This window comes from Plecotus auritus, assembly GCF_963455305.1.
Source record: "Plecotus auritus genome assembly, chromosome: 1".
Classification (NCBI taxonomy): domain Eukaryota; kingdom Metazoa; phylum Chordata; class Mammalia; order Chiroptera; family Vespertilionidae; genus Plecotus; species Plecotus auritus.
The window spans coordinates 122988789-123001487 of NC_137770.1; the positions used below are offsets into that span (position 1 = coordinate 122988789).

The 12699-nt window shown below is 43.2% G+C and overlaps 1 protein-coding gene across 1 annotated transcript in view; it reads right to left on the reverse strand.

Annotated features, from left to right (window-relative positions):
- The window catches only part of THSD4 (thrombospondin type 1 domain containing 4), a gene marked incomplete at both ends in the record, with an annotated part of 709334 nt that overhangs the window by 401648 nt on the left and 294987 nt on the right, over positions 1-12699 (reverse strand). The window contains one exon of the mRNA XM_080656972.1: positions 5838-5974. Within this exon, the coding sequence (XP_080513098.1) occupies positions 5838-5974 (137 nt within the window). The remainder of the gene's footprint in view (positions 1-5837; positions 5975-12699) is intronic.

Here is a 12699-nt window from a genome sequence, read left to right on the forward strand (position 1 = left end):
AGAGGTCTTGAGAACAGGGCCTGGGTTCTAAAATGTCAATACTTTGTTAACCCTATTCTTGATTCTTATAGGAAAGGAGGTTTCACAATCAGTTTTTTACTTTTTTTTGGTTCAGTCATCTATTTTAAGAACATTATTGAATAACTTTCATATGTTAAGCACTGAGGATACAAATATATCAACATTCATTCTCCTTTAGAAGTTCAGGCACATCTCAATACAATAACTATAACCAAAATATATCATTTTAATAGTCACAAGCAGAAAGACTTTTAGAACACAGTTTGATGGGGATAGGGAATACAAGAGGAAGTCCACAAAGTGTCACATTAGCTTGGAATTCAAGCAAAGTAAAAGCACTCCACTCTGCTTCAAGGCTGAACCATGCAAATGTCTAGAGAAGGGGAGAAACCTCACCCAAAGTAATTGTTCTCTAAGTCCCCTTCAAGTAATGACAGACCTCTAAGCAAAGTCCATAAAATAAAGCCACTAACCAAGAGAAATTAGAAAAGCAACTTAGGGCAAACAGGCAGGGAAAAGAGCAGGGTCTGTTTGGCTCGGGATAGCACAGCAGCAGTTGCTAAAGGAGGAGGATGAAAATCTGGTGCCTGGACACCCACTGGACACACAGATGCCTGGTCAGGGCCGCACGCAGGTCCAGAGTTTGTCTCTGAATATTTGGAAACAGTTACCTTGCTTTAATTTATGAAATAAATCTGAAACTGTCTGCTGATGTGTCTGGATGGAAGCCTAGCGATGTCCCGGCTGAGGAGGAGATATGAAAGGCCCCACACAGTGTGCTTGGAGAGCAGGCCACAGGAGTGCCCCGCTTGGTGGGGGGGCGAGGGGACTGATTAGGAAGGAGGGAGGAAGTGGGGGGGAAGAAGGGGCCCTTTCCCCTCAACAGAAGGTACCATGGGAGCAGGCACTCACACTTGCTTAGGTTTGTCCTGTCATTAGCTCTGAAGGGATTCAGGAAATTCAGAGTGAGCAAAATTAAAAACGAGATGAGAGAGACAGGAGTTTGGATGCCAAGAAACTCTCCCCAACCTCCAAGACCTTGGGTTCTGGGGATTGGGCCAAGGGGACTTCATGCCGTTGTTTTATCTGCACTGAACTGCCCATCCCAGCCCAAACTGAGACTGTGCTACATTCAAGACTAATTTCATTTGCTGAAATCCACTAGATTGAGTCATCAAATACCTTGACTCACTTACTCATTTATTTTCACCACCTATTCAAAAGGTAGGCGTTTGCTAAAGCTAAGTGCCTAGAATTGCTCCCGGGATGGCTGGGTGGCAGGCGGGGCGATGGGAACAAATAGTTACAAGAAGTGGGAACAGAAGAATAGAACAGTACACAAGGGGGTAAGCCAGGGCTTTTGAACAGAGAGCATGGGGCAGGCACAGCACAGCACTCCAGGCTGACGGGACAGCATGCGCATTCCCCTGGAGGCACAGCCTGCAGCCTGTGTCACGGAGAAACACGTCACAGCCTGGCCAGCAGACAGATGATGAAGGGCCTGGCAGCAGACAGATGATGAAGGGCCTGGCCTTTATTCCATAGGCAATGGGGTGCCAGAGATGGAATTTAAGCACAGAAGAGGCATGTCCTGATGTGTGTTTTGGAAAGACAGTCTTTTTTGGAAAGAGGCAGGGAGGAAAATAAACTCAGAATAGGGGAGACCTGAAGCACATAGGTTTCTCCCATCACATAGAAACTACTCTTTCTGTTTTAAAAGTCAATATTTTTGAATTCTCAACTGAGGATATTTTCCATTGGTTTTTAGAGAGAGTGGAAGGGAGAGAGACAGAGAGAAAGATTGATGTGAGAGAGACACATCGACTGGTTGCCTTCCCACATGACCCAACCAGGGCTGGGGATCAAGCCTGCAATGTAGGTACGTGCCCTTGACTGGAATCGAACACGGGACCCTTCAGTCCCCAGGCCTACACTCCTTCCACTGAGCCAAACCTGCTAGGGCTTAAAAGTCAGTATTAATAGTCAACCCCTATGCAGCACTTAGTGTGTCCAAGTCATCTCATCTTTTTCAACAGTCTTCTGTAAAACAGGGATGAAAATTCCTATTGATTGACTGATTCTGAAGACAAATGAACTGATGAAACAATTGTGGAGTAAGGCACAGAGCAGTGTCTGGCACATGGCAGATTCTAGTGCCTTGCTAGCCTGCATCAGCTCCAACATCTTCCTTTGAGGTTTTGCATCAGCTTTGCAATACAGAGGACTGCTCCTTTACCACCAAAGGAACAGCATTTTTGGGTGGATCTTAGAGTGATTTTGACTCTTTCTGTATCATCTGGCTCTGGAGCCCTGAGGTTTCTGGAAGGCCAGTCTCCAGGGAGTGAAGGTTGGGGTTTTGGTAGTCATTACCCAAATGACCCTGTTCTTTTAAATGCCTGCTAAACCTCTGAAGGCAAAGTTTCCTTTATTTGTATTAAATCATGAGCAAAAATAATAAATACACATTTAACTATAAAATTCAAAAAATTTCAGGCAGAGTTTAAAGCTCTGATCATGTAAAAAACATGACAGCACAGTTAATGTGATGCTTAAAGATTTGGAATTATTACCGTGATATCTGTTAATTAGACATAAACGCTTTCATTCCCATAAATGGTAATAATGACTGGGCAGGGCTGGAAGTGTCTCAGAGACTGCTCTGAAGAGGGCCAGGTGGTCCTATTTGATGTCCAGAGGGAAGGGGTCTGGACGAGGAAGGCAGGATCTCTGTGAGCCCTGGGTGTGTGCTTTAGAAAAACGACAGGGCAGAATGCTTTCCCTTCAAAGCCTACCTGCATGCAGTCCTTAGCCTGAAGCCAACATTTTAGGTTCTTCAGTCCTTGTCAAAAAAAAAAGTGTCACCCAGCACTGGAGGGGGACCCCCACTTTCTCCAGCCTCCAGTTCAAGGACATCTGCATTCTTCCTGCCCCTCTCCCAACTATTAGCTCTAAAACAGAGAAGCCCCAGCAAGAGGGCAAGCACACAGGGTGCCCACCAGGTGCTGGGCAGAGCCTTCCTGTCTGCCTGGCCGGCTGGGCCTTCCTTTCTTCTGCTTGGTGTCTCTTTTGTGGGTTTCATTCGTTTTCTTGTTTAATGCTTGTCGCCTTTCATTAAGTTTTACTGCAGCAGGGGCTTCTGGAGTTATTTCAGAGGCAGACAGTCATGACCATGAGTGACAGCTCTCTCAGCCATGAGTCAGCCAAGCAGATATCAATCTGAATTCTGGGCTTCCAATCAAATATTCAGAAAAGGGCACTGACCCTTTGAAAGATGCAAAGTAAACAGAATCTCAGCCTGGGAAGCAAATGTACTTCAGATTATTTAAACTGAATTTCTAAAGAGGACAGGAGAGTCAGTGGTTCCAACAACTTTAATGAGTGAATTTTAGGCAAAAGCACAGAAAACAAATAGGATGGAATATCAAAGTTGTCCTTGTAACATCCAATTCCTATGAATCTACTCACACCCTGAGATTGTCTCAGCATTTTAGCAATTATCAACTTCAAACTGCGTCGCCCTATAGTATGAAAGGTTTTCATCAATTGGTAAGAATGTATACCCATGTCCTTATAAGTATTTGTTTTTCTTTCATATCATCAGTTCAGAGACACTCAATGCAACACTAAGAAAACATGCTTGCCCAGTAGAAAGAGATCACATTCCTTCTTCCTTCCAAATCATTTCACCACTGTATTTACATTTCTGGTTCTTTGTTAAGTAGGTTTTAATCAGTGTCCTTTAAAACTTTGCTACACAATATAATCCATAGACCAACAGCATCCACATCACATGGCAGCATGTCTGAAAACCAGATACTCCAGTCTTCCCAGACCCACCCAACCAGAACTTGCTCTCCCCAGGAGTCACACTGCAGTGAGAGACCTGCCTCAAGAGATGGTATAAGCCTTGACCAGTGTTTCTCAGTGGTTAGAGTGTCAGCCCACGCACACCGAAGAGACTTGGATGGGATTCCCAGGCAAGGGCATGTACACCTGGGTTGCAGGTTCGATCCCCTGTCCCTGTCGGGGTGCGTGCATGAGGCAACCAATCGATGTGTCTCTCTCACAGCAATGTTTCTCTCTCTTTTCCCCTCCTTCCTTCTCTTCCACTTTCTCTAAAAATCAATGGAAAAAATATCCTTGGTGAGGATTAACAACAACAACCAAATGATGGTGTGAATCTGACAACGCTGTAATCTACAGAAAAGCAAATACTTTTGCAGTTAAAACTCAAATACAACAGGACATCAGTGGGCATATACAATAATGCTGATACACAGAAGCACACTTACTCAGTGCAGAGCTGTTACAGGGCCTTGCATGGAATAGCTCCAGACTTTTCACTACAGACAGGGTAGGTGCCATCCTCCTCAGCTTATAGATAATGTACAGAGGCCCAGAGAGCTTACATAACTTGGGCAACACCACAAAGCAAACCAGTGGAAGAGGCAGGACTTGCACCAGAGGGCATGTTTCTAACCATTACACTGTACCCCTCCCAACAGTGTGCACCTGTGTCAGGAACCCAAGCAGTTCACTCAGGATCTCAAAGGAAGAGCCAGGTTGCTTAAGGAACATTATTTTAGTCTCAGCAACATTTGGAAGTAGAGGCCAGTTGAGCCACAAACTCTAATGGAACTCCCTCCTGTCTTATCGGAGGGAGGTGAGGCTCAGAGGAAATGTGTGAAATCCAGTGGTTTTTTCAAAGGAGTGGAAAAGTGGAGGCTAGACAGGTCTAGGCCTCCACTATATTTCCCACCATGCTCCCTGCCTCGCCTACACAGATTTCTAATTCTTTGCGGGGGGATTGCTCTTCCAAAGATACCTCACACACATTAGACAGCAAACAGTTTTTTCGTTTCTTAACTTACATTCACAATCTGAGACTATCCAGATAAGTTATTTTGTACCCTATTTGAAACCTCCTCGTTATAAAAATACTGAGGGGCGAGGCCATGCTTAGAAATCACACTTGAATAGCTCTTATATGAAATACTGTAGCAATTTATCTTCCAGGTAGAACAGGAACCTTCAGATGTGATAGCCAACCAGTCCTCTAGCTTTTGAGCTTTAATTAAGGTAGACTCTCAGTCTGGGCTCCAAACAGTCATTTACCTGCTCTGCTCCACCTACTACATTAACAGATGAAAGGGGAGTGGCAGTCTGGGCCCAAATTATTGTGGCTGTGGGATTTGTGCCATCTCATCTAAGATGCCTATTTTTAACCAAATGATGCTTTCTGTCAAAGGTTAGCATCCCACAGGGATTCTCTCAGGCCCAGAATGTTTGCAGAATGTGCGGCTGGGAGTTCCTGAGACAGACTTCAGAAGTCCAAAGAGGCTGAAAACTCTTCCTGTTTAAAGCACAACTTCTGTTGTAAAGGGCATGAGACAACTTTCATTTGGAAGCCTGCTCCATCTGGTAGGAGGCAAGATAAACTACACCATGCCCTTAAAATGCCACAGGGTGCCGACGGTTTCTGAACTGACCCAGCAGTGGCTGTTCCATAACCTTCATGCCAGAAGGAGAAAGGAGTTCCAGACACAATGAGCACAGATCAGTGTCCCTTTTGAAGCAAGTAGTGTAAACATAAATCACTTAATAATTGAAATACCAGAGTGAGACATGGTGATTCCCAAAGATAAAAAATACTGCGTGGACCAAACAGTCCCATCTCCTCTCACTTCTACCAGAGCTTATGTTCGGGGGCCCATGGGCTGGTGGGGGGGGGGGAGGAGGTAGAAGACCACAGCCTGGCAGTCAGACCTCAAACAGCCCAAGCATCCACCCTGATACCTCAGCCCTGGGGCACTTACCTTGCATTGCCCAGACACGCAGATGGCCGAGCCGTTCTGGTCGCAGGGGGTGCCATCAATGACCTTCTCAGCTTGCCGTACATAGAAGCGATAGCCCATTGCCTGGCAGTTCAATTCACACTTCCGATTGCCCTTTACTACAAAAAAACAACAACAATTCTTTTTTCTTCCTGTATTTTTCATTGAGATAAAATTCACATTACACAAAATTAACCATTTTAACCAAAGTGTAAAACTCAGTGTTTTTTATTATGTTCACAATGTTGTTCAACCATTACCACTAATTCCAGACTATTTCCATTGCCCCACCAATCTATTTTCTGTTTCTATGGATTTGCCTATGCTGGATGTGTTATAACCACATACTTTAAAATTGCGTGAGTACTATTAGATCTCTCCATATTTGATGGTAGAGGGAAGGTATTGCAGTCTGATCTGAGACTTGATGTTGAGTGAGTATTAGAAAGGAATTCTTAAAGAATCTCACCATGCAAATAATAGATTCTTTTAGACATCCTCCCATACTTTGCTATAGTCATAATTATATTCTATATATCAACAATCATAGAGAGCACAATTTTATTGTTCTGCTATTTTTTTTAACTTAAACTCTATGCAGTTATACTATATTTATGTTCTTTTAGCTGGAGATTCCTGCAATAATTCCTCCATGATGACATATTTTAGTGATTTCCCCATTACCTTAGGTTTAGGTCCAAACTCCTAGGAAAGGAATAAAACATCTTTCAAATATAAATAGTCCTATTTCCAACTGTTCTCCCTTAAATCTATGTTCTGTACAACTAAGCACATCCTCTGTGCAGCTACTGCTTCACTGCTCTTTCTGCCTCTGCCGCACTCGGTTAGTAGTGTATCTACTGTGCTTTCGTTCCCAGATCATCTCCTCCGGGAAGCCATTCCAGGACCCTGAACTCGCCTATACATCTGTCCATCGCAGACTGGTCTGATCTTTTTTGCTTTAGGGTTAACCAAGCTTGATTAAAGCATAGTCATGAGGGACAACAAGGATGTGTCTGACTTATTCACTTTTGTATCCCCAGCAGTCAGTCCAGAGCTGGGTGCACAGAAAATACTCAACAAATCCCTGAGGGCCAGGCCAGCATGGCTCAGTGGTTGAGCGTCAACCTATGAACCAGGAGGTCACGGTTCAATTCCCTGTCAGAGCACATGCCAGGGTTGCAGGCTCGATCCCCCAGCCATTCAATGATTCTCTCTCATCATTGATGTTTCTATATCTCCCTCTTCCTTCCTCTCTGAAATCAATAAAAATATATTTTAAAAAAATCTGAGATAAAAGGCATCCAAATTGGAAAAGAAGAAGTAAAGCTGTCCCTATTTGCAGATGATATGATAGTGTACATAAAAAACACAAAAGACTCCATCAAAAAACTAATAGACTTAATAAATGAATTCGGCAATGTAGCAGGATACAAAATTAATGCCAAGAAATCTATGGCATTTCTATACACCAATAGTGAACTTACAGAAAGAGAGACTAAAAAAGCAATCCCATTTACCATTGCACCAAAAAAATTAAGATACCTAGGAATAAACTTAAATAAGGAGGTAAAAGACCTATACACAGAAAACTACAGGACACTGAAAAAAGAGACAGAGGAAGACGTAAACAGATGGAAGAAAATAACATGTTCATGGATTGGGAGAATCAACATCATTAAAATGTCCATATTACCCAAAGCAATCCATAGATTCAATGCACTCCCCATTAAAATAGCAATGGCATATTTCACAGACCTAGAAAGAACTCCAAAAATTCATCTGGAATAAAAAAAAGACCCCGAATAGCCACAGCAATCCTGAGAAAGAAGAACAAAGTAGGTGGGATCTCAATACCAGATTTCAAGCTGTATGACAAAGCCACTGTTCTCAAAACAGCATGGTACTGGAACAAGAACAGACATATAGATCAATGGAATAGAATAGAGAACCCAGATATCGACCCAAACCACTATGCTCAATTAATATTTGACAAAGGAGGCATGAACATACAATGGAGTCAAGACAGTCTCTTCAATAAATGGTGTTGGGAAAATTGAACAGATACACGCAAAAAAAGGAAACTAGACCACCAACTTTCACCATACACAAATATAAACTCAAAATGGATAAAGGACTTAAACATACGACGGGAAACCATAAAAATACTAGAGGAATCCACAGGCAGAGAAATCTCAGACATATGCCGAAGCAATTCCTTCACCGATACTGCTCCTAGGGCAATGGAAACTAAAGAGAAAATAAACAAATGGGACTACATCAAAATAAAAAGCTTTTGCACAGCAAAGGAGACCATCAATAAAACAACAAGAAAGCCCACTGCATGGGAGAACATATTTGCCAATGAGATCAACCATAAGGGTTTAATCTCCAACATTTACAGGGAACTCATGCAGCTTAACCAAAAGAAGATAAACAACCCAATCAAAAAATGGTCAACTGATCTAAATAGACACTTCTCCAAAGAAGACAGAAGGAAGGAAAAGACATATGAAAACCTGCTCAAAGTCACTAATCATCAGAGAGATGCAAATCAAAACGACAATGCGGTACCATCTCACACCTGTCAGAATGGCTATTATCAACAAATCAACAAATAACAAGTGCTGGTGAGGATGCGGAGAAAAAGGAACCCTCGTGCACTGCTGGTGGGAATGCAGACTGGTGCAGCCACTGTGGAGAACAGTATGGAGTTTCCTCAAAAAACTGAAAATGGAACTCCCATTTGACCCAGTGATCCCACTTCTAGGAATATATCCTAAGAAACTAGAAACACCAATCAGAAAGGATATATGCACCCCTATGTTCATAGCAGCACAATTCACCATAGCTAAGATTTGGAAACAGCCTAAATGCCCATCAGCAGATGAGTGGATTAAAAAACTGTGGTACATCTACACAATGGAATACTATGCTGCAGTAAAAAAGAAGGAGTTCTCACCATTTGCAACAACATGGATGGAGATGGAGAGCATTATGCTAAGTGAAATAAGCCAGGCAGAGAAAGATAAATATCACATGATCTCACTCATTTGTGGAATATAATGAACAACATAAACTGATTAACAAAAATAGATCCAGAGACAGAGAAACATCAATCAGAACGTCAAACCTCAGGGAAGGTAGGGGAGGGTGGGGGTAATGGGGAGAGACATAATTTTATATATAGAAAATCCAAACAATGCACCAAAAATTAAATTAGTAAACAAGTTCACCAGGGTTAAAGAATACAAGATCAATATACAAAAATCAATTTTATCTCTATATGCTATCAATGAACAATCTGAAAATAAAATTAAGAACACAATGCCTTTTATGATGACATCAAAAACAATAAAATACTTAGAAATAAATTGAACAAAAAAGTTTAAGACATATGCTGAAAACTACAAAACATAGTTGAAAGTAACCGAGGAAGATCTAAATAAATGAAAAGAGATCCCATGTTCATGAATTGAAAGGCTTAATATTGTTAGGATGGCAATACTCCCCAAATTGATTTACAGATTCAATGCAATCCAATCAAAATATCAGCTGTCTTTTAATTTTGTAGAAATAGACAAGATGATCCTAAAATGTATATGGTAATACAAGAGACCAATAATAACCAGACAACCTTGAAAACAAAAAACAAAACTGGAGGATTCATACTTCCTTATTTTTTTAAAAAAACAGTATGATATTATCATAAGGCTAGACATATAAATCAATGAATAGAACTGAGAGGCTAGAAATAAGCCCGTGTGTGTGTGTGTGTGTGTGTGTGTGTGTGTGTGTGTATACATATATACATACACTAGAGGCCCGTTGCATGAAATTCGTTTAACGGGCAGTCGGACATCCCTCTCACAATCCAGGACTGCTGGCTCCCAACTGCTCGCCTGCCTGCCTTCCTGATTGCCCCTAACCGCTTCTGCCTGCCAGCCTGATCACCCCCTAACCACTCTCCTGCCAGCCTGATTGATGCCTAACTGCTCCCCTGCCAGCCTGTTTGCCCCTAGCTACCCACCCCTGCAGGCCTGGTCACCCCTAACTGCTCTCCCCTGAAGGCCTGGTCACCCCTAACTGCCCTCCCCTACAGGCCTGGTCCCCCTGCAACTGCTCTCCCCTGCAGGCCTGGGTCCCCATCAACTGCCCTCCCCTGCAGGCCTGGTCACCCCTAACTTTCCTCCCCTGCAGGCCTGGGTCCCTCCCAACTGCCTTTCCCTGCAGGCCTGGTCGTCCCCAACTTCCCTCCTCTGCCGGCTTGGTCACCCCTAACTGCCCTCCCCTGTTGGCCTGATCGCCCACAACTGCCCTCCCTTGCAGGCCTGGTCCCTCCCAACTGCCCTCCCCTGCTGGCCATCTTGTGGTGGCCATCTTGTGTCCACATGGGGGCAGGATCTTTGACCACATGGGGCAACCATCTTGTGTGTTGGAGTGATGGTCAATCTGCATATTACTCTTTTATTAGATAGGATAGAGGCCTGGTGCATGGGTGGGGGCCAGATGGTTTGCCCTGAAGGGTGTCCCAGATTAGAGTGGGGATTCCCTTGGGGTGTGGGATGCCTGGGCGAGGGGCCTGTGGTGGTTTGCAGGCCGGCCACGCCCCCGGCGACCCAAGCAAAGGCCCTGGTATCTGGGGTTTATTTATCTTCTACAATTGAAACTTTGTAGCCTGGAGCGGAGCCAAGCCTTCTTCTTGCTCTGTGGCGGCAGCCATTTCTGTTGGTATTTATGTATCTTCTATAATTGAAACTTTGTAGCCTTAAGCAGAGGCCTGGGCTGGCCAGGGTGTGCGGAAAGCTTGGCTTCATCCGTCGCCGGGGGCAACCCTAGCCTCCTGCTCTTTCCAGTTGCGTGGCTGCCGCCATTTCTGTTTGGGTTTATGTATCTTCTATCATTGAAACTTTGTATCCTTGAGTGGAGGCCTAGTCCAGCAAGGGCAGGCAGGAAGCTTGGCTTCCTCCATTGCCAGGGAAACCCAAGCCTCCCTTCTGCTCTCTGTGGTGGTAGCCATCTTGGTTGGGTTTATTTGCATATTTTCTCCTGATTGGCTGGTGGGCGGGGCTTGTGGGTGTAGCGGAGTGAGGGTTAATTTGCATATTACTCTTTTATTAGATAGGATATATATCCTATCTAATAAAAGCCCAGTGACCCTTACGGCAGAACGACCAGAATAATGGGTCGCTATGATGTGCACTGACCACCAGAGGGCAGACGCTCAATGCAGGAGCTGCCCCCTGGTGGTCAGTGCGCTCCCACCACGGGAGTGCTGCTCAACCAGAAGCTGGGCTGGTGCTAAGGAGGGGTGAGCCAAGCAAGCAGGCAGGCAGTTAGGATCCCTGCAGTTAGGAGCAAGGGGTCTCGGATTATGAGAGGGCGCAGGCCGGGCTGAGGAACCCCTCCCCACCACATGAATTTCATGCATTGGGCATCTAGTATATATATATATATATATAATCAGCTTGTCTATTTCTACAAAATTAAAAGCCAGCTGATATTTTGATTGGGATTGCATTGGATCTGTAAATCAATTTGGGGAGTATTGCCATTCTAACAATATTAAGTCTTTCAGTTCATGAACATGGGATATCCTTCCATTTATTTAGATCTTCCTTAGTTACCACACACACACACACACACACAATTTTTTTTAACTTGAAGAGATTTTATTATTTCTGTCCATTCCACCTACTAAGGGCACTGGATGAGATGATAGAGAAGAAGTGAAGAAGCTAGAGACAAGCCCCCGCCCCTGCTGACAGCCTGGGGGTGGCACTGGAGGGCTCTGGGGAGCACTCACACTAGTCAGACCAGTGGCCCCCACAGGTGAGAATCGGGGGGCAGAGGGGCCAGACACACCAGGCTGGAGGCTTCCTGTAAGAGAAGAAGCTTCCTGCCACACCCAGGCTCAGCTATGGGGAAAGAAGGTGGACATCAAAGCCAGGACCTGTGAGGGTGGGTCCTGAGGGGATGAGCCAGCAGGTGAGGACAGAAAGATAAACCCTTACATTTTTGATCCAATGATTGTTTTGACAAAGGTGCCAAGACACGTCAATGGGGAAAGAATTGCCTTTGCAACAAACAGTGTTGGGACAACTTTGCACATCTACATGTAAAAGAATAAAATTGGACTCCTACCTTTCACTACATGAAAAATTAACTTAAAATGCATCCTCAACCAAAATGTAAAAGCTAAAATTATAAAATTCTTAGAAAAAAATAAAGAGGAAGAAATGGGGACATCTGTAATACTTTTAACAATAAAGATAAATTTTTTAAAAAAGAAGAAAAGTAAAGTCATACAACTTTGTGATCTTGAATTAGACTTAGATGATATGATACCAAAAGCACAAGTGACAAAAGACAAAATAAATAAAATGCATCATAGAAATGCATTGTAAACACATGAAACGATGCTCAACATCATTAGTTATTAGTATACACCAAATCACAATAAGATATAAATCATTAGGAAAATATAAATCAAAACCACTTCACATTCACTCTGATGGCTAAAAAAAAAAAAAAGCTAGTAAGAAGTGTTGGCAAGAATGTACAGAAATCAGAGCAATAGGATTGTAAAATGGAAGAGCTTCCTTAGAATATATCTAGTAGTTCTTCAGAATGTTATAAAGTTACCATATGACCCATAAATTCTACTTCTAGGTATACACCTATGAGAAATGAAAATATACGTCTTCACACTCAAATTATACATAACATTCAAATTCTACATAAATATTCATATCAGCATTATTCATAATAGCTAAAAAGTGAAAATAGCTAAATGTCCTTCAACTAATGAATGGATACATAAAATGTGTAATACCCAATGGAA